We start from the raw sequence: 21,855 nt of genomic DNA, 5'->3' as shown, positions 1-21,855 counted from the left end.
GATGATGAAGATGAGAAAGCTCCTGGGCCCTCACAGCAGCCTCTTCGGATGCCCCTGCTACGTTCTCCAGAGGAAGAGGCCCTCCTGGCCAGGCCCACACTGCTCTGTTCATCTTCCTCAGACCAGTCCAAGATGCTGGGCCCTAAGCCAGAGGTCCTGCCCCATCCCTCACTCCAGGCCCAGGCATGCAGGACCCCAGAGCCACATCCCAATTCACCCACCATGAGCCTGGACTGGCATCTCCTGCATGCCCGTGCCCATCAGACCGAAATGTTCCAGAAGTTCTGCCAGGAGCTGGTGACTGTGCACCAAGACATGGCTGACAGCATGCATGTTATCAGCCAGGCTATGGCTGAACTGAACAGCCGTGTTGGTCAGATGTGTAAGACACTTATGGAGATCCGAGATGCAGTTCAAGCATCTCAGCATGGGCCAAAAGGGGCAGCTCCCATTGACTGCACTTTCCAGGCTCAGGCATCCCTGCCGGACCCTACAGCAGCTTGCCCAGAACCAGCCCCAACACGGACTACCAGGTCTCGGAAGAGAAAGCACAATTTCTAACATGGCCAGTTTGCATAAGGAGAAGCAATGCCGGTGGTGTCTGGCCTTGAGATGGGGGAGTCCCTTGTGTCCAGAAACGAGACCGATGACCCTGGGGCACAGTCATCTCTTCACCTGATGCAGTACAGCTTCCTGTGCTTTAACAGAGTGGGTATACAGCCCACCCCCATATCTCAGGAAGATGCTCAAGACACAAGAAAAGCTGCCTGCTTGAATGCTTGCTTGGCCTAGAAGGTTGCTCTCCTCATGGCCTGTATCCTGTAGCCTACGGAACAGGCCTTGCTGGGGCAGGGGGGCAGCATCCAACAGAATCTTGCTTCCAACTCAGGGCTGCAGCAGAGCTAACCTCCCAGGTCCTGATTCTGCCCTGTTCCCAGGTGGCGCGGCCTGTGGGTGGGCGGGGCTGGCTCAGCTGGGTGGGTGGGGCTGGCTCAGCTGGGTGGGTGGGGCTGGCTCAGCTGGGTGGGCAGGGCCCTAGCCTTGGTCCTGCGCTTGCCAGACATTGCTCAGCTGCTGTGCTTGCCTTTTGTGGGAGGAAGGAGAATGGGCGTGTGAGGAGGGGAAAGAGATGATCTGGCATTCTTAGCATACTGTAAGCTTTTCCCCAGCCTGCACATGACAGGCCATCTCAGGGAGCTTTCTGAGCAGTGAGAAGGCAGCCAAGTCAGTCTTTGCAATCACTGATTACTGGTCATTCCAATCCTAGTCATGCATCTCAGGGTTCAGAAACAACACAGCCATGTAGTGGGGACCTGGCCAGCTTTCATCAAGAGGCCAGATGTGGAGTGCTAATAGATGGGGATCTTCTCCTCACCCAAGCCCTGCCTTAGCTTCCACAGTTGGAAGAGGGAACAAAAACAGCATGGGGATGATTCTGCCAGCCTGTGATGCCTTGAGTCTCACAGCCAGCGGTGGGAGGTCCCGGGCTCAGGCCTCGGGAGCCAGCAGGCACACTGTCCACTCACTGGCTCTGAATAAGGCCGAGACCAATGAGGCTGTGTCCAGTCCATCTCCCAGCATGCTTTGCCTCTGCTTGCTTAGGCTGTATGTTCACTTAGCCATACACACTTCTAGCTTTGTGTTTTGCTTAAGGGACATGGTCAGAGAGCTGGGTTCTTGAGTTAGGGAGGAGAAACTAAGCCAAAGGCTTCACTCTGACCTAGGTGCAGCTTTGTCCTCCCTCCCTGGCCTGAGGCCGACCCCAGCAGACCTTTCACACCCTTCCTTTCTTCCTGAGAAACTAAGTGGACCTGGAAGCCCACTGGACCCAGTGCCCACTGAGGCTGTTGCTGGAGTTGTTTATAAACACACACCATGCTTTGTCTTACATGAAATGATAAACGGATGGCTCCTGCTGTGTCCCTGGGCCCTGGGCTTCATTGCCCCAATTTGTGGTTCTTTGGTGGTTCCTGCCCCATCAAACTGCATATTGTCTTGTCCAGTAATAGCCTGGTGCCTGGATTGCCCATCTATGCTGGAACCCAAGATGGCCTTCTCAAATAATTTTGTTAAGATGACAATAAAATGAATCAGATGTCACACTTTGAACACAGCCAGGCTCCAGAATCTTTTTTTTTTTTTTTAGTGTGTATTCTCTTTCTTCATATCCCAAGGAGACCCCACAAGTCTCCAGAGCAGGGGTTAGACGCTTAATGGAAAGTGTGTGGCGACGAGGGTTCTGTGGTCCTTGCATATCCTGGATTCCATAGACTCCCCATGGGCACACCCAACCCCATGCTTGCCCTGCAAAGGAAAGACAGTGTAGGCCAAAGGCAGCTGAGCATCCACGGCTGCTAGGTCAACTTTTCTTTTGTCCTGCACATCAAAGGTGACATAATGTTCAGTGAGTTTAACCTTGTGCTCCCCAAAAGTGTTGCAGTTTCCAGGGAGTGAAATAGTTTCTGACTGGAGACTTGAGAGGCTCCTGGATGACCATTAGGGGCCATCCTGGGACACACCTCTGTAGTGGCTGCATCTCCACTGACCTAGGCAGCTGCCTGCAAAAGGTAAGGCCCTGCCTGCCAAGAATTCTCAGAGGGACTAGAGCGGCTTCCTCTTGCATTCACTAGAGTGTGCCCCACCACAGAGCTGTCTTCTGACCACTCACCAGCCTGGCTTACCTCCAGCTGTGGAGAGAGTTTCCTTGAGTCAGGAATCCCCAAATCATAGACTGTAGTGCCCTTTCCCAATAGTTCTTAGCTTCGGAATCCAGACCATTCTCTTCAGTTCCTGAATAAAATATGACCATGGAAATTAAGATGGCTGTTTGCAGGAGATATAGAGATCCCATGCCGCTGGCCTGGCTCTCCTCTGATGCCCACAATTTGTGAGACTGGTTGGCCTCCATTTCTGGCATTGGGGAAGAAGAGGCCAAATTGAAGGCTGTATACCAGAGACAAGGTCACAGTCCAGGGACAGCGGTCAGTTTGAGGTGGAAATGATTTCCATTTTGGTGTCTTGGTGACAGTGGGGACCAGGAGGCCAGAATATTCAATAGGAAAAAGAAATGACTGGGGAGCCTGTCCCAGCTTCCTCAAGGGAAGCCTTAAAAGGAAGCCACAGCATATGGGGAGCATATTTTACAGAGACTGGGCCACTGCATGGACACCAGAGCCCTAACCCAGTGACATCACAGAGACCAGCTCCTCTTGTCCAGTCTTCCCATTTTCCTCTTCCCGGGCAACTTCCTTTCTGGTGGAAAGCTATGTTGGCCAAGACCAGCGTGTGTCAGTCCCATTAAACAAAGTGGACGTCTCCATGGGCCATTCTCTTTCTTGAGTAGGAACCCGTAGTCATTTCCTGACCCAGATAGAAAATATGGTACACTTGATAAGACCCAGTGGGTGAGGCCTGAGAATTGTCTCCCGGTGCTTATCTGTCCGGTACCCAAGGCCAGTGCGGAGACAGGACTCAAAACAATGTGTTATCTTCTGGAAAGATTCAGTCCAGGACCCCTGCCCTCCCCACCACTGTCAGTCACCTTTCATTTACTTCTAGGGTGCCTGAGTCTGAACTGCCAGATGTGAACTCAGTCTCTGCAGGACAGCCTGGGCCCAAGCATTTAAGCATTTCCCACTCAGCTCTGTTTTCCCAACAAGGGAGGATGAGCTGGGAACTCAGATCCCCCTGTAGACAGCTGAGCTTGACCACAAGGAGGAGACAGTTCCCGGAAACCGTGGGGTCCTTGACTGTGTGACACAGGACAGTATTTCATAAGAATGAGCACAGCAATTCCAAGAATGTGCCAAGCCTTTGAGTGTTACCACTATAAAGGGAGGGGGCTGAATTAGAGGTGATGGGTCCCCAGTCTTCTCTGGATGCAGTTAACTTTCTCTTGAAAGTTCTGTCACATAAACATGTCTTATTGTGGGACTGGGTGGCTGTGATTCACCCACAGTTGCCATATGTATCTCATTTCTAAAGCCAAGTTTTAAAACAACCAAATGCAGGATGCTCAACACATTTTGGTCTGATACTGGAAATACTTTGTGATCTGTGGGAAGACTAAGGGTGCTCTTTCTAAATGCTGGTTCTTGTTGGGTAGAACGACAGTGGGGGTGGGGTAGGGGGTGCGAAGGGAAATGGATACAAACCGTTTGAAATGTTCAGACCCATCCCAGACATGGCTGTTTTGCATCAGCAAACCTTGACAGTGGACTCGTTCCTCATTTACCTTTTTCTCAGGTATTTAGTATTTGATGACTGGCCAGTATTTGATGACATGTCTGGCTTCTGGATGTGTCTGGAACAGAAAAGCATCGAGCTACATTTATTCTTTGCCCTGCTGACCATTAAGATGGTTGGTTTTGGACATCACTCCCAGACTCTTGCTATATAGGAAACTTGGAATTATTTTGCACAGGCAAAGGAAATTTCAGGGTTGGAGTTGAGGCTGGTCCTTTGAGTGGAGCCATGAGGCCGAGCGTGATTTCTGTAGTCGTGGGGTCGGTCTTTTGCCCTTGCTAACAGTATTGTGCTAGGTGCATGGAGAGCCCCATGAGATTCTTCACAGCTCATGGGGGCCTCTCGGATGCTCATGTAAGATACTGATGGAGATACCGGTGCTGAGGCTGAGGTCCTGGGCAACATGTCTGACGAAGGGCTGTAAGCACCATTGATCTTGTCCAGATTGGAGGAGCTTGGCCTTTGTTCTCCCACTGCTTGGGTCTTCATCCCTCGGCCTATGGTATCTTCTGTGGCTAGAGTGGATGGTTTCCTGGGCTTCAGGGGATGTGTTTGTAAGGTGCCAACCTCCTCCAAGGCTAAGTCAAGCTGATTCCGCAGGTCCTGCCCAGATAAGAGAAGGGTGGATGTGAGGACTGCAGGCAATGCCCCACGGGTGGTGTGGTCTCCAATGTGAATGTTCTTGGAGCTGCCGGCCCCCATTGTCACCTTGCAAAGGATCTGATATCTGTGTAAATGTTTTTTCTTTGCCTTTTGGTTGAGAGAAGCCGCACAAACTTTATTGAGGAAACCAGGAAGGTACAGACAATTCCAGAGACGATCCACCCCAAACAATGGTGTACGTGGTTAAAACATGGGTGTGTTTGCTTCAGGCTGTTCTGCTGGATAGACGCATTGTAGGCACACAGTGGACATGGCTTTGCCTCCCACCCGCCTCACTTGGCATCACAGCAGCACTGTTTGGGAGTTGGGCAAGGTGATACCGGGATGTTGGAAGTGTCAATCTGAAGGAGACTGGGTGAGAGATGTGGATTCACTGGTGTCTTGGGCATTGCTGAGTCCATGCACTCCGTGTCCACATGGAAGCCATGAGTTGTGGCTCAGGGAAGGATAGGCCACAACGCTGCATCATTAGCTGTGTCTTTGGACAAGTTTCCCGGCCTCGCTGAGCCTTCTGTCCTTGCAGTCTCTTGTTTAACTTCCCCCTTTGTCCCCGTTGGACCAACTATAAAGACGCTGCTCTAAAATAGACCTATTGCTGGTCACTATTAGAGCATCAGTTATTTCTACTAAGCCTAGAGAAATATGGAAACAGCCCAAAGCTTCCCCCGCTCTAACCGCTGTCAGAGGCCTGAGGTTCAAAGTCAATGAAAGTGGAGCTGGAGCATACGTGGCTCAGAGCTGAAGAGCACCGACTGCTCTTTCATAGGACCCAGCCTTGATTCCCAGCACTCATATGGCAGCTCTCAACCATCTATAACTCTGCTTCCAGAGGCTCTAATGCCCTCTTCTGGCCTCTGGGCTCTATTCATATGGTACACAGACGTGAGTACAGGCAAAACACCCCTACACACAAAATACTGATATAAAATAAGTTGTTTTTAAGTCAGTAAGGAGGGTAAGGGATAGCCACCTACTGTTGAGCCTGGTGTTGGCTGTGACCCTCGAGGCCGGCAGGGCAGACATTGTTTCTGGTCTCAGATTAAACAGTCTTAAGGTCCAGAGAATGTGTTCACATGATGCAGAACAGAGATGCCGGAAGGAGGGCCAGCTCTGGTTAGCTGTCTCTCTGTGCCCACATACCTTAACCTCCTGGGCCCTGCACTGGAGGCACTCAACCAGGTGTGGCCCATGGTTCTCACCTGTCCCCTCCCCACCAGGTACGTGGTCATTTCCCGGGAGGAGAGGGAGCAGAACCTCCTGGCCTTCCAGCACAGCGAGCGCATCTACTTCCGGGCATGCCGAGACATCCGGCCAGGAGAGCGGCTGCGGGTCTGGTACAGCGAGGACTACATGAAGCGTCTGCACAGCATGTCCCAGGAAACCATCCACCGCAACCTGGCCCGGGGTGAGTATGGGCAGGGGAAGGAGCGAGCATGCCCTCAGGGCCAGGGACATGCCCACAAGGCTAAATCCACAAGTCTAAGTCAGTCCTGATGGTGAAGGGACACACCCCAAAGCTAGGGTCACGCCTACAGGCCCAAGACCACGCCCACAGGGCTAAAGCCACGAAGGGCACACCCACTCTGAACCACAAAAGCTCAGAAAGCTGCTCTGGGAACCTTCCAAGCAAACCAATGAGGAATGCAGTATCCAGCAGTACAAAGAGCCAGGCCAGGACAGACTCAGCACAGTAAGCCAGCCGCCACCCCAGGGAATTCTTTTCTCTAGGAGGCCGTCCTGAGAGATCAGCAAATCCCAGCCAAAGATCAAATTAAATGAACACCAATCCCGTCACCCCAACTCTAACTGATGAAAAGACACTTCTCACTCAGTACCTCAATAGATACCTCCCGTGTGCTAGCTTGGTTTCCTTCACTTTGCCATGGGATCAAGGTAATGAGAACTGACCTGCCAAGATACTCTGCAAATCCGTGGAACAATGTGCTTACCACCATTGATGCAATCTCTACCTTGACCATCACCAAGTCCTTGGTCGTCAAATTCTAGTCTGATGATTTTTGTGGCATCAGCTCTATCACTGTACAAATGTCCAGACATTACAGAAATGCAGTGGCTTACCCAGGCTCATGACTGACGAGCCCAGGGCTAGCTTTCCAATTTGAGGCGTCTGAAGAGGATCTAAGTTTTATCTAACAGTGGCCACCAGACGAAGCCAGCCATAGCATGGTTGATCTTGTTCCCGGCAGCCCAAATGATACACAGCATGAAGGAATGGCTTCCAGAAGAAGGCTAGTGGACATGGGAAGATGGGCTTAGGTTGACAGACCCTAGCGGGTTCGCTGTCCATCCATGCTCCACTGGAATGACTCATTTGAAAGGAGCTTGGCTCACTCCCGGCCCCTGGCTCTCCACCTGTAGATGCCATTCTCAGCCTGGCCAGGGTAAACAGGTGTGCCCAGGTCTTTTCTGAGAGAGCCATCTTTGCACAGAGCTGCACATCCACACACCCAGGGTCCATTTGGTCCTCGGAGGCAGAGCCATGTCCAAGGTCTTCTACACCATCTTCTTAACTAACCTCTTCACTGGGGACAGCCTTGTTTAGAAGGTGAGCGGAGGAGATGAAAGCAGGTGACTCACTGAGGTGAAGCTGACTTGGAAGACAAAACGGAACAGGCCTTGGGGTGTCCGGAAGCTGTCTGGCTTGGTCAAAAGCATCTGGCAATTGCTGGAGAGCTGAGAGACCCTCGGATAAACACATCTCCTGTCTCCTTTGGAGCTGAGCTTGGGCATGCTTCTGTGATAAAGGGTGGCTACTGTTTGACCTCTTCCTGAAACTCCAAAAGGATTCAGCGGACCTCGGAACCTCCAGAAATGTTTGGTGAGCCTCCTTCACATCGATAAAAGCGGAAGTAAACGAATCACACTACCCAAAGAAGAAAACCAAGAGAGGTCACAGCTGCTGTGGCACCGATTTCGTCTCTGTCCCGCCATCTTGGATTCTTCTGGAACATGTCTTCCTGTGTCTTCTCCAAAGTACCTCAACCTGCATCATCCTCAGGAAGACCCGAGACCCAGAGACAGCTCAGAGAGAGGATAGAGTTTTGAGAAGTGAAAGCTCACAGGAGGCTTGAAGAGAGAGAGAGAGAGAGAGAGAGAGAGAGAGAGAGAGAGAGAGAGAGCACAAGCCTTGGAAGATACAAGAGAAGGCATCTATCCATGACCAGGCCGGATTGTAGGCTGCAGGAGGAAACCAGCAACCACAGTGGGCCCAGCCAGAACTGTGATGAAAGTGGTCCTTGAGAGTGACCATGAGTTTTGGCAGCTGATGGATGCCTGTTTGATGTTAGGTACAGAGTCCTGGTCCTTTCAGTGTGCCTTCGATGGCCTATCAGCCCTGTTCAGGAAGGTCCCCGTTGCCTGGTCACTTAAGGTATTAGAGATATATTAGCTCTGTGTGTGTGTGTGTGTGTGTGTGTGTGTGTGTGTGTGTGTGTGTGTGTATGTGTGTGTGTCTGGTGTGTTCATGTGTGTGTTTATGTATATATGTATGTGTATGTGTTCATATGCAGGTATATGCATGTATGAATCAAGTGTCATTCCTCAGGAATCACTTTGCTTTTGAGACAACTCTCCCTGACCTGGAACTTGCCAAATGTGCTGAGCTGTCCGGCCAGTGAACCTTAGGGAACATGTCTGGAACATGTCTTCCTGTGTCTTCTCCGCCCCCCCCCCACCTTCCCAGCACTGGAATTACAAGTACTGGTCACTACACATGGTGGGTTTTTTGTTGGGTTTTTTTTTTTGTTGGTTTTTTGTTTGTTTGTTTAAAAACATGAATTCTAGACATTAAACTCAAGTCCTCATACTTGTAAAACAAACATTTTGCCAGCTGAGCTATCTCCCAATCCCCACCCCCTTGTGAGACACAGTCTTATGTAACCCTGGCTGGCTTTGAACTCCAGAACCTCCCACCTCTGCCTCCCAAGCACTGGGATCACTGACGGACACCACTTCGTCTGGCTTTTAGAGAAGGGCAGCTTCATGATCAGAGGCTGCTTAACCAGATCGTATTTATTGTCGTTTTTATGGAAGAGTGTTGTTTGGAGCCCAGAACTTCTGGAGAGAATGTCATTTATCCCTTTGTGGTTAATCTTTGAAGGAGAGGAATCAACATATTTAGGTGATCTGTGTGGGGATGTTCTAAATTTTTCTTTGATTTTATCCACAAATGTCAAGGAGGATTTGGAATAGAATTCATGGTGACCTTCATTAAAGGTCATCTGTGAACTATGGATTTTATACGGAATCCATAAGTTCAGAAGTCTGTCCTGCTCATCCTAGAAAACATGGGTGACTTTATCTTTGATTACAGAGACAATGAGAGTCTTCTGTGGTTATCACTCTGACCTGCCAGCATTCTCAGCGGTCTGATGTCTTGAGGGGTCCATGAGAAGGTGAAAGGGCACCCTTGCTTTTCACAGATTCAGTGTGGTGAGCACCTCACCTGCTCCCGTGACACAAACACATTGCATTACATTTTTAAAATTTAATTTTATTTATGTACTTTTATGTATATGTGTGTTTTGTCTACATACATGTCTCTGTACCACGTGTGTGTCTGCTGCCTTTTTAGGTGTCTTCTGGCTACCCTGGGCCTAGAGTCTGTCACAGGGTGTTGTGAGCTGCCATGTGGGTTCTGGGAATTGAACCCAGATCTTTTGGGAGGGCAGCCAGCACTTCTAATCTCTAAGGCATCTCTCCAGCTCACAAGATGCATTTTTAAAGGGTTCCTTCTCAGCATTGAGCTTCCTGTGGTTCTACTGGTAGAGACACAGGGGCTTCTGGAAGCTGCCTGAGTGCCGGGAGCCCAGGATGAGGTTATTACTTAAGCAGCTCCTGTGAGGACAAAATAGGGACCTGGGTGGCTTAAACCCTGCTGTGCTGTTTTCTGTGGGAGCCTGGAGACATGAGGAAAGAAAGCATGGGGGGAGCCAAGGCATGGAGCTTCCTGACCTTCACCCAGGGCCTATAAAAACCTCCCACAGACGCCTGGACACTGAATGAAGGCTCAAGGCTGCAGCGCCAGGACCCTGACCCCGACCAATCCAGGAGGCCTTTGAGATTGCCCAACCCCACAGGCTGCTGGCAGAACCTTTCTGAAAGCTGAGAGACAGCTCTCCTCAGCATGTCTCCCCTGGGCATACCAGCACTTCTGTAGCTGTCTGTGCTATTCCACTGGCCTCGTTAACGAATCTAAAATAGCTTACTATTGGCGATCTCACCAACACTCCAAGGTAATTAAAAATGAAGAAGGAAAAAGAGGCATCTTTTGTTGGGTGAGGAAACAGCTGTTCTTAAGGATATTTTGGGTCTCTCTGCCACCTTGCCCTTATCTTGAGGGAGGCTGATACATTGACATGTTTAGGAATCTTTCCCAAGGCACCCTGCTGCTTTTCAGCCTTAGCCATGACTGAGAACCGCGGGACTTTCAACCATTCTTCTTTGTGTATTTCCTTTAGGCAGCTGGGAGAATAGAGAGGCAGTAACTGTAGGGTGGCTATTCCCCTCGGCTCTCCAGACCCACAAGCATGGAAGAAGGCAGGACCTATGCTCTCCCCATGCCGTCTACTGAGGCACTGCAACCACTGTGTAGTTTTAGGGCCAGAGAACAGCTTGACCCATGGTGGGCGGATATCCACTCAGTTCTGAAGGTTGTTGCATTGGTCAGATAGGGTGAGATGCTGTCTTCTGGGGTCAAGCGCCATCCCCTTAGGATGGTAACTCCTTTTTGTTCTCCCCTTCAGACCTACGCCAACTCACAAGTGAAGCATTTATCCAGGTGAGGCGTCTTCAAAGCTGCCTTTTGGTAAAGGCCCCGTGACTTCAGTCCCCGTGATCTGTTCTTCTCTCCATTTGGGTCTCACCTGACCCAGATGGTCAGCACCAGGGGGATGTCAGGCAGTTCCCAAGCAGAAGGCCCATTCTGTTCCCTGTTAACCTCTCCATTTGGGGCTTTTCCCCACGTCCTCACACCCTGGTTTTCCTTCCTAGGAGAGAAGAGATTGCAGAGAGAGAAGGCTGAGCAAGCCCTGGATAACCCAGAAGACCTAAGGGGTCCCTCCCATTTCCCTGTGTTGAAGCAGGGCAGAAGTCCTTACAAGCGCAGCTTTGATGAGGGGGACCTCCACCCTCAGGCCAAGAAGAAGAAAATAGACCTCATCTTCAAGGACGTCCTGGAAGCCTCACTGGAGTCTGCTAACGCGGAAGGCCGCCAGCTGGCCCTGAGCACCTCCCTGGTCATCCGGAAAGTCCCCAAGTACCAGGACGATGACTATGGTAGAGCTGCCCTGACACAAGGCATCTGCAGGACCCCAGGGGAAGGGGACTGGAAGGTCCCTCAAAAGGTGGCCAAGGAGCTAGGCCCACTGGAAGATGAAGAGGAGGAGCATACGTCGTTCAAGGCCGACAGCCCCGCTGAGGCCTCTCTGGCATCTGACCCCCACGAGCTGCCCACCACCTCCTTTTGCCCTAACTGCATCCGACTGAAAAAGAAAGTGCGGGAATTGCAGGCGGAGCTAGATATGCTTAAGTCTGGAAAGGTGCCTGAGCCTCCCATTCTGCCACAGCAGGTACTGGAGCTCCCAGAGTTCTCAGATCCTGCAGGTAAGTTGCTGAGGATGAGGTCACTATTAAAGGGAAGAGTGTGTAGTGCAGCGCCCTGTGTGGAGGGTGGCCCAGAGCTCTCTGTCACAGTCGCCACCGGAGAACAGAGGAGTGCAACGCAGAGGCAGCCACCTCTGGGGGTGGGAACCCACTTCCTCAGGTGCCAGAGGCAGGCCGGCTTGAAGCTCTGGGGGGCATTGCATGTGCCAACCTGTATCCTCATCAATAAAATACGTCCCATTGCAGGAGGGCTGTGTGCTGTGTTCTTGACCTGTTGTTTTCTCTTGGGCAGGGGCGGGGGTCCCACCGTTGTCTCCCCTGACCCAACTTCTCTCTCCCTCAGTCTTGAACAGGGTGTCTGCTGGGAGCTTTCACAGCTCCCCAAACTCAGGCCAGGAGCACAGCCTCGTCCACTTCTTCCAGACTCTGTCCTACCCACATGGTGCTCGGTTCCCAGCCTGGAGTTCTAGAAGGATGAGGAACCAGAGAGCCTGGGGCTGACAGCTGTGTGACTGTCCTTTTTTGCTGGCTGCCTGGATCTCTTCAAGTTGTTGGACCGAGGAAGAACTGGGGGTCGATTCTGTGCAGATCTGCAGCTAAGCCGGGCTGTTTTCCCCAGGCTTTCCTTCTCGGCTGCCCTCAGAATGGGGTGGGGTGGACATAAAAACCGCATTTCGCCTCAGTTAAGAGCCACGTGCTTACCCTGACCATATCAGTGGGCATTCCAGTGCCAGGGCCTCCAGTGTAACCTGAATGCGTGTCATCAGACATTTTGCCTCTCCTAGAACATTCCACCCCAGAAGCACCCACAAGTCAAGGCTGAGCTCAGGCACAGGCAGCTTGGAGCATAACGAGTAGCGTCCAAGACCACCATGGGCAACTCATGGGGAGGGAACCTCAGTGTGGAGAGCAGGGTTTCCCTTGAATCAACTCCAGGCTGGGCTTCCATCTCTGTGGGTCCTACTCTCCCTCAGAGTCCCTTGCCAAGCCTGTGCTGTCAACAGCCCACGTGAATGTCTCCCTCCCCTCTTATTTTCCAGCTTCAGAGAGTATGGTCTCCTGCCCAGCCATCATGGAGGACGACGACCAGGAAGTGGATTCTGCAGACGAATCTGTCTCCAATGACGTGATGACGGCAACCGACGAACCCTCCAAGTTGTCCTCTGCCACGGGACGCCGCATCCGGCGCTTCAAGCAGGAGTGGCTGAAGAAGTTCTGGTTCCTAAGGTACTCCCCGACCCTCAACGAGATGTGGTGCCATGTGTGCCGCCAGTACACGGTGCAGTCCTCACGCACGTCCGCCTTCATCATCGGCTCCAAGCAGTTCAAGATCCACACCATCAAACTGCACAGTCAGAGTAACCTGCACAAGAAGTGCCTGCAGCTGTACAAGCTGCGCATGCACCCGGAGAAGACAGAGGAGATGTGCCGCAACATGACCCTGCTCTTCAACACTGCCTACCACCTGGCACTGGAGGGAAGGCCCTACCTCGACTTCCGGCCACTGGCAGAGCTGCTGCGTAAGTGCGAGCTCAAGGTGGTGGACCAGTATATGAATGAGGGGGACTGCCAGATCCTCATCCACCACATCGCCCGGGCACTGCGAGAGGACCTGGTGGAGCGCATCCGTCAGTCACCCTGCCTCAGCATCATCCTGGATGGGCAGAGTGACGACCTCCTGGCTGACACGGTGGCCGTCTATGTGCAGTATACCAGCAGCGATGGGCCCCCGGCCACAGAATTCCTATCCTTGCAGGAGCTAGGCTTCTCCAGCACAGAAAGCTATCTCCAGGCTCTTGACCGGGCCTTTGCTGCTCTGGGCATCCGCTTACAGGATGAGAAGCCAACTGTGGGCCTGGGAGTCGATGGGGCCAACATCACCGCCAGCTTGCGTGCCAGCATGTTCATGACCATCCGCAAGACGCTGCCATGGCTGCTGTGCTTGCCCTTCATGGTGCACCGGCCACACCTGGAGATCCTGGATGCCATCAGTGGGAAGGAACTGCCCTGTCTAGAGGAGCTGGAGAACAACCTGAAGCAGCTCCTCAGCTTCTACCGCTACTCACCACGCCTCATGTGTGAGCTGCGCTCCACGGCCTCTACCCTGTGCGAGGAGACTGAATTCCTGGGAGACATCCGTGCCGTGAGGTGGATCATCGGTGAGCAGAATGTCTTGAATGCCCTTATCAAGGATTACCTGGAAGTGGTGGCCCACCTGAAGGATGTCAGCAGCCAGACACAGCGGGCAGACGCTTCCGCCATAGCCCTGGCCCTGTTGCAGTTCCTCATGGACTACCAGTCCATCAAGCTCATCTACTTCCTGCTGGATGTGATTGCCGTGCTGTCACGCCTGGCCTACATCTTCCAGGGAGAGTACCTACTGGTGTCACAGGTGGATGACAAGATCGAGGAGGCAATCCAGGAGATCAGTCGGCTTGCAGACTCCCCGGGAGAGTACCTGCAGGAATTTGAGGAGAATTTCCGAGAGAGCTTCAATGGGATCGCTGTGAAGAACCTCAGGGTGGCAGAGGCCAAGTTTCAGTCTATCAGGGAGAAGATCTGCCAGAAGACACAGGTCATTCTGGCTCAGAGGTTCGACTCCCGAAGCCGGGTCTTTGTGAAGGCCTGCCAAGTGTTCGACTTAGCCGCCTGGCCCAGGAACAATGAGGAGCTTCTGAGCTTCGGCAAGGAAGATATGGTTCAGATCTTTGACCACTTGGAAGCCATTCCTGCCTTCTCCCGGGATGTGTGCCGTGAAGGGATGGACCCCCGGGGGAGCCTGCTGATGGAGTGGAGAGACCTCAAGGCTGATTACTACACCAAAAATGGCTTCAAAGACCTCATAAGCCACATCTGCAAGTACAAGCAGAGGTTTCCGCTCTTGAACAAGATCATTCAGGTCCTTAAAGTTCTCCCCACCTCCACTGCCTGCTGTGAGAAAGGCCGAAGTGCCCTCCAGCGGGTCCGCAAAAACCACCGCTCACGCCTGACCCTGGAGCAGCTCAGTGACCTGTTGACGATTGCTGTGAACGGACCACCCATCGCCAGCTTTGATGCCAAGCGAGCCCTGGACAGCTGGTTTGAGGAGAAGTCTGGCAACAGCTACACACTTTCAGCCGAGGTCCTCAGTAGGATGTCTGCCTTGGAGCAGAAGCCCATGCTGCAGGCTGTGGACCATGGCTCTGAATTCTACCCAGACATGTAGGGGGGCTGCGCTCCAGAGGCCACAAAGACGGTGAATATTTTTTTAATCTATACTCATAAGCTTTGATATATTATATAAATATATATTATATTATATTATATATATATAAACCCACACTGAAATTTTTTTAAAAACTAAGTTAATTATGTCCACCAGAAGCCACTGGCAGCTTTCAGAAAGGAGCAGTGTTGGCAACTGACTTTTGTCTCCGCACTTGGCAGCTGCAGCCTACACGGCAACCCATCTTCACTCACACAAGCGTGTTACGGGGCCACACGTGTTCCCACCCAACAGTCAAAGCGGCATAAGCTAAATGACGGTTCTCTTGTCACTTGTAGGTGACTTGTTCTGTTTCTGTTCTCATGTATTGGTTGAGGTCTGGGGGTTGGGTGCTTGGCTTCTCCTTTTAGGTATGGTTTTATGACTGGGGGCCTCCGTGGTCTCCACATTGGCATTCTGGTCTAGATACACTACATCGGGGTTTTCATGGGGATGAATTGGATTTCTGGACTGGACTATCAGGTCTTTCTCCCCTCGCCTGACTTTAGCTTGGGAGACCTTTCGTTTTTCATTTCCTGATTGATCCCTTCCCTCGTCCCTCGTCCCACGTCAAATGCATCTCCCTCAACTGTGAGCCCACTCGCTCCCCCATGTCACCTCTCCCAGCCCCATGTCAGTTCCTTTCTTCCGGCCTCTGGAGTTTAAAGGTATGAGCTGTTACACTGAATGCAATTGTTTTTTCACATTTGAGCTTGAAATCTTGGGAGGGGACGGAAAGGTAAACTTTATGCCTCCCCCTCCTTTCCAGCCACTGGGGGATAAAGTATATACGTCCATTTAGATCTTGGGCTGTTGGGGAGACAATGAGCCAAGTGATCTAAACTCCAACAGGACCACATTTTATTTATTTTTTTTTTGGCTAAAACCAGGTAAAATGAAAAGTGTATATTCAATTTTCACATTTTTTTTGTCTTTATAATTAAGGAATGTGTTGCGGGGTTTGTGTTTCTTCTCGTAATCAAGGAGTAGCTGTTTTGTAGTTCAAGGGCGGAATCTATCAATGCAAGTCGTGCCCTGGGCTACAGAGAACTCAGAGAGTGCCTAGAGAGGTTGTTCCTTTGCAAAAGGCTGACGACCTGCTCCTCAGCCTGGCAGGGAAGTCACAGGACACCAGGCAGGGTTCTCTGCCTCTGAACTCTTCCTATTTTGAATAGAGTTGAGATGTCCTATAGAAAAGGAGAAAACAGAAGGTGAGGCGGGGTTCTCAAGGTACAAGCATGTATACATACTTACACACACATACATATACACACGCACACATACACACATACACACACACACATATATTTCAACTACATATAAGCTTTAGAAATGCCTCTTGCCTCCCCCCATGGGGTGGGGGCAGACAGTGGTTTAAACAAGAGGAGCCTGACCAATGTTCATTTACCTACCAGTATACCTCGCGAAGAGTTTTCAGAAATGTGCATGAGCTGTTTAAAACCTTCTCTGCAGTTTCCACATCCGACCTCTGCAGTCAGTGCAGATCCCAGAATGTGGATACAGGGTTGTCTTTGGGGAAGGGAGGAAGATCTGAAGGACCTGCCCGTGGTCAGTTCTGCAGAGAACTGTCCCTCTCCTTCAGTGGGGCACTGGGGATCCAACCCCATGCCCTCAACCTACCTGGCTGGGTCTATAAGTATGTGGTAGCTTTCTTCCTTCTGGGTTCGTCTCACCTCTGAGGCCTCACGGAAATGTCATTAACACTGAACATGTTGCTACCCTTTCCTGGTTCTGCAGTCTGCCCGTCCTCCCTCAGATCCTCCCTTTGCCTCCATGGTCTTGGTGCTAAGATAACTTTAGAATCATTGCTGCTAGCCAATAGCTTTTCATGATATAAATATTATATATATATTATATTATTTTTGAAATGTTTTTGTTTTCAACAGTGATGTAGCATGTTAAAACAAACAAAACTGAAGAAACTAAAACCTGGGTCTTTCCAACTGTCCCACTGCCAGGCCTCTTATGCTGCCTTCTTCAACAAGTTGATACACCCCCGCCTGGTGACTTCCACCCCTCATCTCACTCTGGTCCCCACCTCTGAGCAGGGAGAGTTAGCAGGAACTAAATAGGAAAATGCAAAGCCCCTTTCAGAGGCCTGGGAATCCCCAGCCTCAGTCCCCTTGCCCACCCACGCTGAGCTTGTGTCTCTCTCCAGCTGCCCCTCCTACCCTGGGCCAAGCCTAGCTGGAGCCACACGGGCTGCTGTTGTGAAGCACAAGGTCTCCACTTGCCTGCCTATCTCCTCCCCGGGACCCTGTCTCCTTACAGATGCAGGCTTTGGTCTGGGACATTTTCATTGAAAATCTAATGGGCCAAGGTTGGTTCAGAGTATTGATGGCTGGCAAGGCGGGTCTCCCATGGGCAGCCTGCAGGCATCAACAGTGGCCTGGGTCTTTCCTTCTTGCCAATGGTTGCCTTACACCTCTCCTTCCCAGTGCATGGGGCTTCCTCACCCAGGAAGGGACCTCTCCCAGATGGCCCTAAGCCAGACATGTGAAACCAGGACTGACCATTCCCTCCCAAGGGGCTGTAGCTGGGTGAGCTCAAGTCTCAGGCAAGGAGACAGGTTGTGCCAGGCCAAGCCAGTGTTACCCGGGTCTCCTCAAGATACCCAGGAGCAGTGGCCCTGCCTTGTGACCTAGAAGAATGAGCTGTTCTGGCAGCATCACGTGACTGCAGAGTCACCCATTCACTGGTCCTCTGCCTCTCCAACCCCACTTCTGCCCTCTGCTGCAATGGCCTCTGCCTCAGAGCCACTGAAAAGCTGAGCTCTCCTGTTGTCTTACATTTGGTCTCTGAAACTCTGGGTGCTGGGGACTCTGGATGCAGACAAGCAGGGAGGTGACAGATGCTGTACGGGCCACTTTGCCTTGGGATAATGAAAGGGAAGCTGAGGGTGAACCCCTTGCAGTCTTTTCTCAGCTTGGATGCTCCCTGGGAGGGTCAGGGAGTTCCATATGTGATGCCCTGTGATTTCTGGCCTATTCTCACACTTCCCTTGAAGAAAGGCTTGGGTCAGCCCACCATTTCATGTCTGGACGTAGAACCATATGCCTGGCTCACCTCATATCTTGGCTGGGTTAACAGACTGTGGGGAGGTAGGGCTTAGAGTGTAAATGTCTCTGGAGTAGAACTGGTAGTCACGGGCACAGAATGAAATGTATCTGTGGGGCTGAGATTTATTCCCTCGGGGCTAATTGTGGCTTTCACTGGCTCACATCGAGTAGAGCAGGAAGTGGGGCAGTGTGGAAGGCTGAGGCTCGTGGCTGTTGTGCCAAATGGGTACCTTGCTGAACCCTCGGAGCAAAGGAAAACAATGACCACTGAGGCCGATGGCCCACTCAGCTCCGTGGGCAGCTCCTGCCCTGTTAGAATCCCTCCAGAGACAGCAGAGTGCAGGCACCACAGGTGCCAGGGCTTTTGTTTTGTAATGTCTGTGTGCAGCGTCTCATGATGTCAGGTCCAGCGGCCTTCCCTCATCCTCCCTGGGGAAAGAGAGCACACGGAGCTCCAGGGCCCTGTGTCGCCAGGTTCTGCCCGGAGCCCTGAATCTGAGGTCCCCAGAGCTTCAGCCCTCTGCGCAGAGTGTGTGTTCCCAGCCTGAGTTGTTCTGCTGAGGGTTCTGTTCGGCTTGTTCGCACCAGATTTTGGTGTGATCTTTGATTTTGAGCAAGGACCTTGGAGTGACCTGAAGCACCTTTTAAATGTCTTTCATTTGTTTGGAGGGAATAGGGAAAGGTGTGGAGAGAGTAGACATGGCCGTATAGAGGGAGGAATGGACTTAAGATGTTACCCAGCCTGGGCTTTGACGACTGGTAGCTCACTGCTGCCCACCTGGAGCCGATGAGGCCCCAGCCTGGAGAGGCTGGATGGGTTGAGGTCTAATTTCTAGAAAACTCCCTTGTTTGCATTTCTCCCCCCTTGGAAGAAATCCCAACCCGTTTTCGGTATATAGTCTGGGTTAAATTCTAACCCAGCTTTGTGCTCTTTTGTTTTCTTTTTGTGGTCCATGCACCCCATTGGGGGACAGGCCCCAGGTTCCCTGGAGCTCACGTGTGCCCTGGATATCCTCTAAGAAGCAGCCCAGCCAGACTGGGCTAGCAACTGAAGCAGGGAGAGTGAGCCTCCAGAGTGAGGAAAGGAGGGCACAGCCAGCAGTTAAGCTGGGATCGCTCCCTTATACACTGCCCTGGATTCCAATTTGGCTGTTTCTCCAATCCTGGAGGGGGGAAAGTGTACCAGGTGTGCATGGTCCTTCTCCTCAGAGGAATGCTCTTTCCTAGTCCTCTGTTAGTCAGGGTCATTTTAAGAGTCTTTGAGGTAATCTTTGCATGTTAGTGAGAGGGAGAAAAAGTGCCCTTTGGAGAGGAAAATAGTACAGCCCTCCTCTTCGATCTAGCACTCTCTCCCCTTCCCCCATCCCTTCAAGTGGTATCACCCTAGAAATACCTATGCAATCCAGTCTCCCTGGGGAGGCTGTGCATGGAGGCAGGGGTATGTGCAGTGAGTGTATCATACTGATGCTAAGGTATATCAATTGTATATACGGACATATACAGTACGTATACATGCAGAGTAAGAGAGTAAATCACGTCTATATATCTATAAATAATATCCTATATATTTATACATTTTTTATGTTTTAAATAGATATAAAAATAGTCTATAGAGCTGGAAGGGTGGTGGGGAAGTCTGGTGCTGGGTTGGGCTAGGGGAAGGGGACAGGGCTCTGGAGAGGAGGTAGGAATGCTCATCAGAATAGGTTACTAGCCGCTGAGGGGGGCGTCTTCCTTGGGGTGTTGGAGAGGAGGGCAGCTGTGTTCAGGCTCTCTCCATGCACTTTCTCTCCTTTCCTGCCAGCAAGGCTGAGGCTGGAAGGAGATACCCCCGAGCTCCGACTGCAGTACCCCTACCTCCCACCACCGCCAGCCCGCACTTAGCTGGTCATTGCTGCTTAGCAGTGGGGGGTGGGACTTGGTCCCCGACCCCTAGTGGAGGGACCTCTGCACAAATTCCCCAATACCCGCCCCTGTCAGGAATGAGCAACGTTGATGGCAATAGGAAAGGGGCACCTGGGATGAACAATTATCCAGAAAGACGACGACGTCAGCCCCATTCCCCGGATGCCTCTGCCCCCCCCCCGGGAGGCCAAGCCTCTAAAGTACAACCGTCCTGGCCACCTTCACCTATTCAACCACTGTCTCTAGAGCACTGGGAGTTGAGGAGGGCAGCGTGAGCTTTAGGTAGCGCTGCCTTTCCCCATGCAGAGGCCCCCCCCTGGTGGAAGAGATGTATCTGCACACTGACATTTTCAATGGCAACTCAAGTTCAGGAGCAGGGCCCTGGCCCACCCGACCCTGCACAGCTGCAGCAGCTGTTGGCTGTACTCAGGACAATGTTGTCCCCTCTTCCCAAACCAACCAAGCAGCCCAACCTCCTCCTCTGTGACAGCAGGTTTAGGTTTAGTTCACAAACACTGTTCTCATTCTGTGACCAGATACCCAAGCCCACTCTTTCTGGGGAGGGTATCTTCTTCAGCTTGTCCCCAGGCAACACCCCCCCTCAAGCTGGGTGGGGGTGTCTGGGGTCCCTGGGAGTCCCGGCTGCTTGTGCAGCCCAGATGGGAGTCAGAAGCTCCCAACTCCTCAATTTCCTTCTCTCTCCTGGAAGCAGAAGGGGTCTGATGACAGATCCCTCCCTGCTCTTGAGAGCAGCCTGCCTTTGGGCTACATAAACACACTCATTTCTCATACCGAGCCTTCGCAGGTCTCCCCCTGCTTTTCCTCACCATCCTACCAACGGACCTCAGTCTCCAGCAGACCAGTCCTGTACCACAGTTGAGACCAGGTCTGCTCTGCCAATGCCCACCTCCTTGAGCCACAGCTAGCTGCCAACTGGGCTGAACACCTTCTAGTGCCTGGCTCAGTGGAGTTCAGGACCAATGGCCCAAGCCTTCCTCCAGCTACAGTGGGTCAGAGCTTGGCCAGGGGATAGGCATTCTCAGTAGCAATCCCACAATGCACTGTACCTCAGAGAGAGAGAACACGCCACAGGGCATCGAGTGAACCAGCCTCCATGCAGAGGGGGCAACGGCTCACAATACTGCTCAGGAGAAGACAAAGGTCAGGCTGTCCTAGGGCACCCCTCAGTCTACCCTTTGGCCTCTCCGGAAGAACCAGTAGTCTTTTTCAGCCCTGATCTCTCTCCTCCTCTCCACCCCCAAGCTGCTGAACCATTTTTCATGTCAATCACAAAGAAAAAAAATAAAGTGGGGGTGGGGAGGGAACTCCTAGGAGCCTATTACCACATGCATATTAATATGTTAATACTTTCTTTATTAAAAACAATTCTCAATGTTATTATTTGGCAGACTGTGCTTTATAGTACCTGTGTGTCGGGGCTAGAACACTGGATACAAATAGAGCTATGCTGGTTTATAATCTGTATGCAGCGTCTTTCCTTTTGTCACATTATCCTCGTAATGTAAGAAGATTATTAATAAAAGCATTTAAATTGACACACCAAGCTTGGCTCCTTGCTTCTGTGACAGGCCTCGGTAAGTCGTGCAGACCACCCCAACCCGCCCCTACCCCATCAAAGGGGTTGGAAGGAACACAAGTCCTTGTTAGCTGGTGGTCCCTGCCTTCTCCCACTGTGACCTCATTTTCCCACTGCAGTCCACTTCTGTCTGGCAGGAAGCCCCAGAGTATGTTAATCAGGCCAAAGAAGGTGTGACTGAAACCATGTAAAATACCTACCCCATGAACACTGGCCCCACAAGAATCTCTGTGGGGAAGCATCCAGAGCCTCTGCAGATCCACTGGTTCCAGCTCTCCCGCTTAACTACCTTTGGTGGCCCTCCACGTGCAGGCCTGATCCCCACTTAGAAAACTCTTAGAACCTCATTGATGGCACTGGAGACACCAGGTGTGAGCAAGATTTTTCCCACATTTTTTGAGGAAGGAATTAGACAGGGATATAGTCAATATTGGCAATGTAGTCAAATACCTCAAAGCACAGGTTTTTCCTCTTGAGATGCTGAGGCCTCCACTCTC

At 51.7% G+C, this 21,855-nt stretch overlaps 1 protein-coding gene and 1 long non-coding RNA gene across 7 annotated transcripts in view; one reads left to right on the top strand and one right to left on the bottom strand.

Annotated features, from left to right (window-relative positions):
* The window catches only part of Prdm11 (PR/SET domain 11), a 79,713-nt gene extending 58,396 nt beyond the window's left edge, over positions 1–21,317 (top strand). For 2 of the 6 annotated variants that reach the window (XM_017592049.3, XM_017592048.3), the window contains exons 6-8: positions 6,126–6,313; positions 10,921–11,532; positions 12,573–21,317. In XM_017592049.3, the coding sequence (XP_017447538.1) occupies positions 6,126–6,313; positions 10,921–11,532; positions 12,573–14,737 (2,965 nt within the window). In that variant the 3' untranslated portion in view covers positions 14,738–21,317. Of the gene's footprint in view, position 1; positions 2,114–6,125; positions 6,314–10,920; positions 11,533–12,572 lie in introns of those variants that run through there. The other 4 variants (XM_063284582.1, XM_063284583.1, NM_001271530.2 and 1 more) reach the window with 3 other exon arrangements.
* On the bottom strand, positions 2,104–4,371 carry LOC134486127 (uncharacterized). Its single transcript, XR_010064857.1, has 3 exons — positions 4,235–4,371; positions 2,682–2,790; positions 2,104–2,304 (listed from the first exon to the last, which is right to left on the bottom strand). It is a non-coding gene; the product is annotated as an uncharacterized LOC134486127 (long non-coding RNA).
* Positions 21,318–21,855: the final 538 nt, after the last annotated feature.

Source organism: Rattus norvegicus, chromosome 3, assembly GCF_036323735.1.
Source record: "Rattus norvegicus strain BN/NHsdMcwi chromosome 3, GRCr8, whole genome shotgun sequence".
Classification (NCBI taxonomy): domain Eukaryota; kingdom Metazoa; phylum Chordata; class Mammalia; order Rodentia; family Muridae; genus Rattus; species Rattus norvegicus.
The sequence above is the reverse complement of the archived record's forward strand: the minus strand, read 5'-3'. Positions and strand labels throughout refer to the sequence as shown.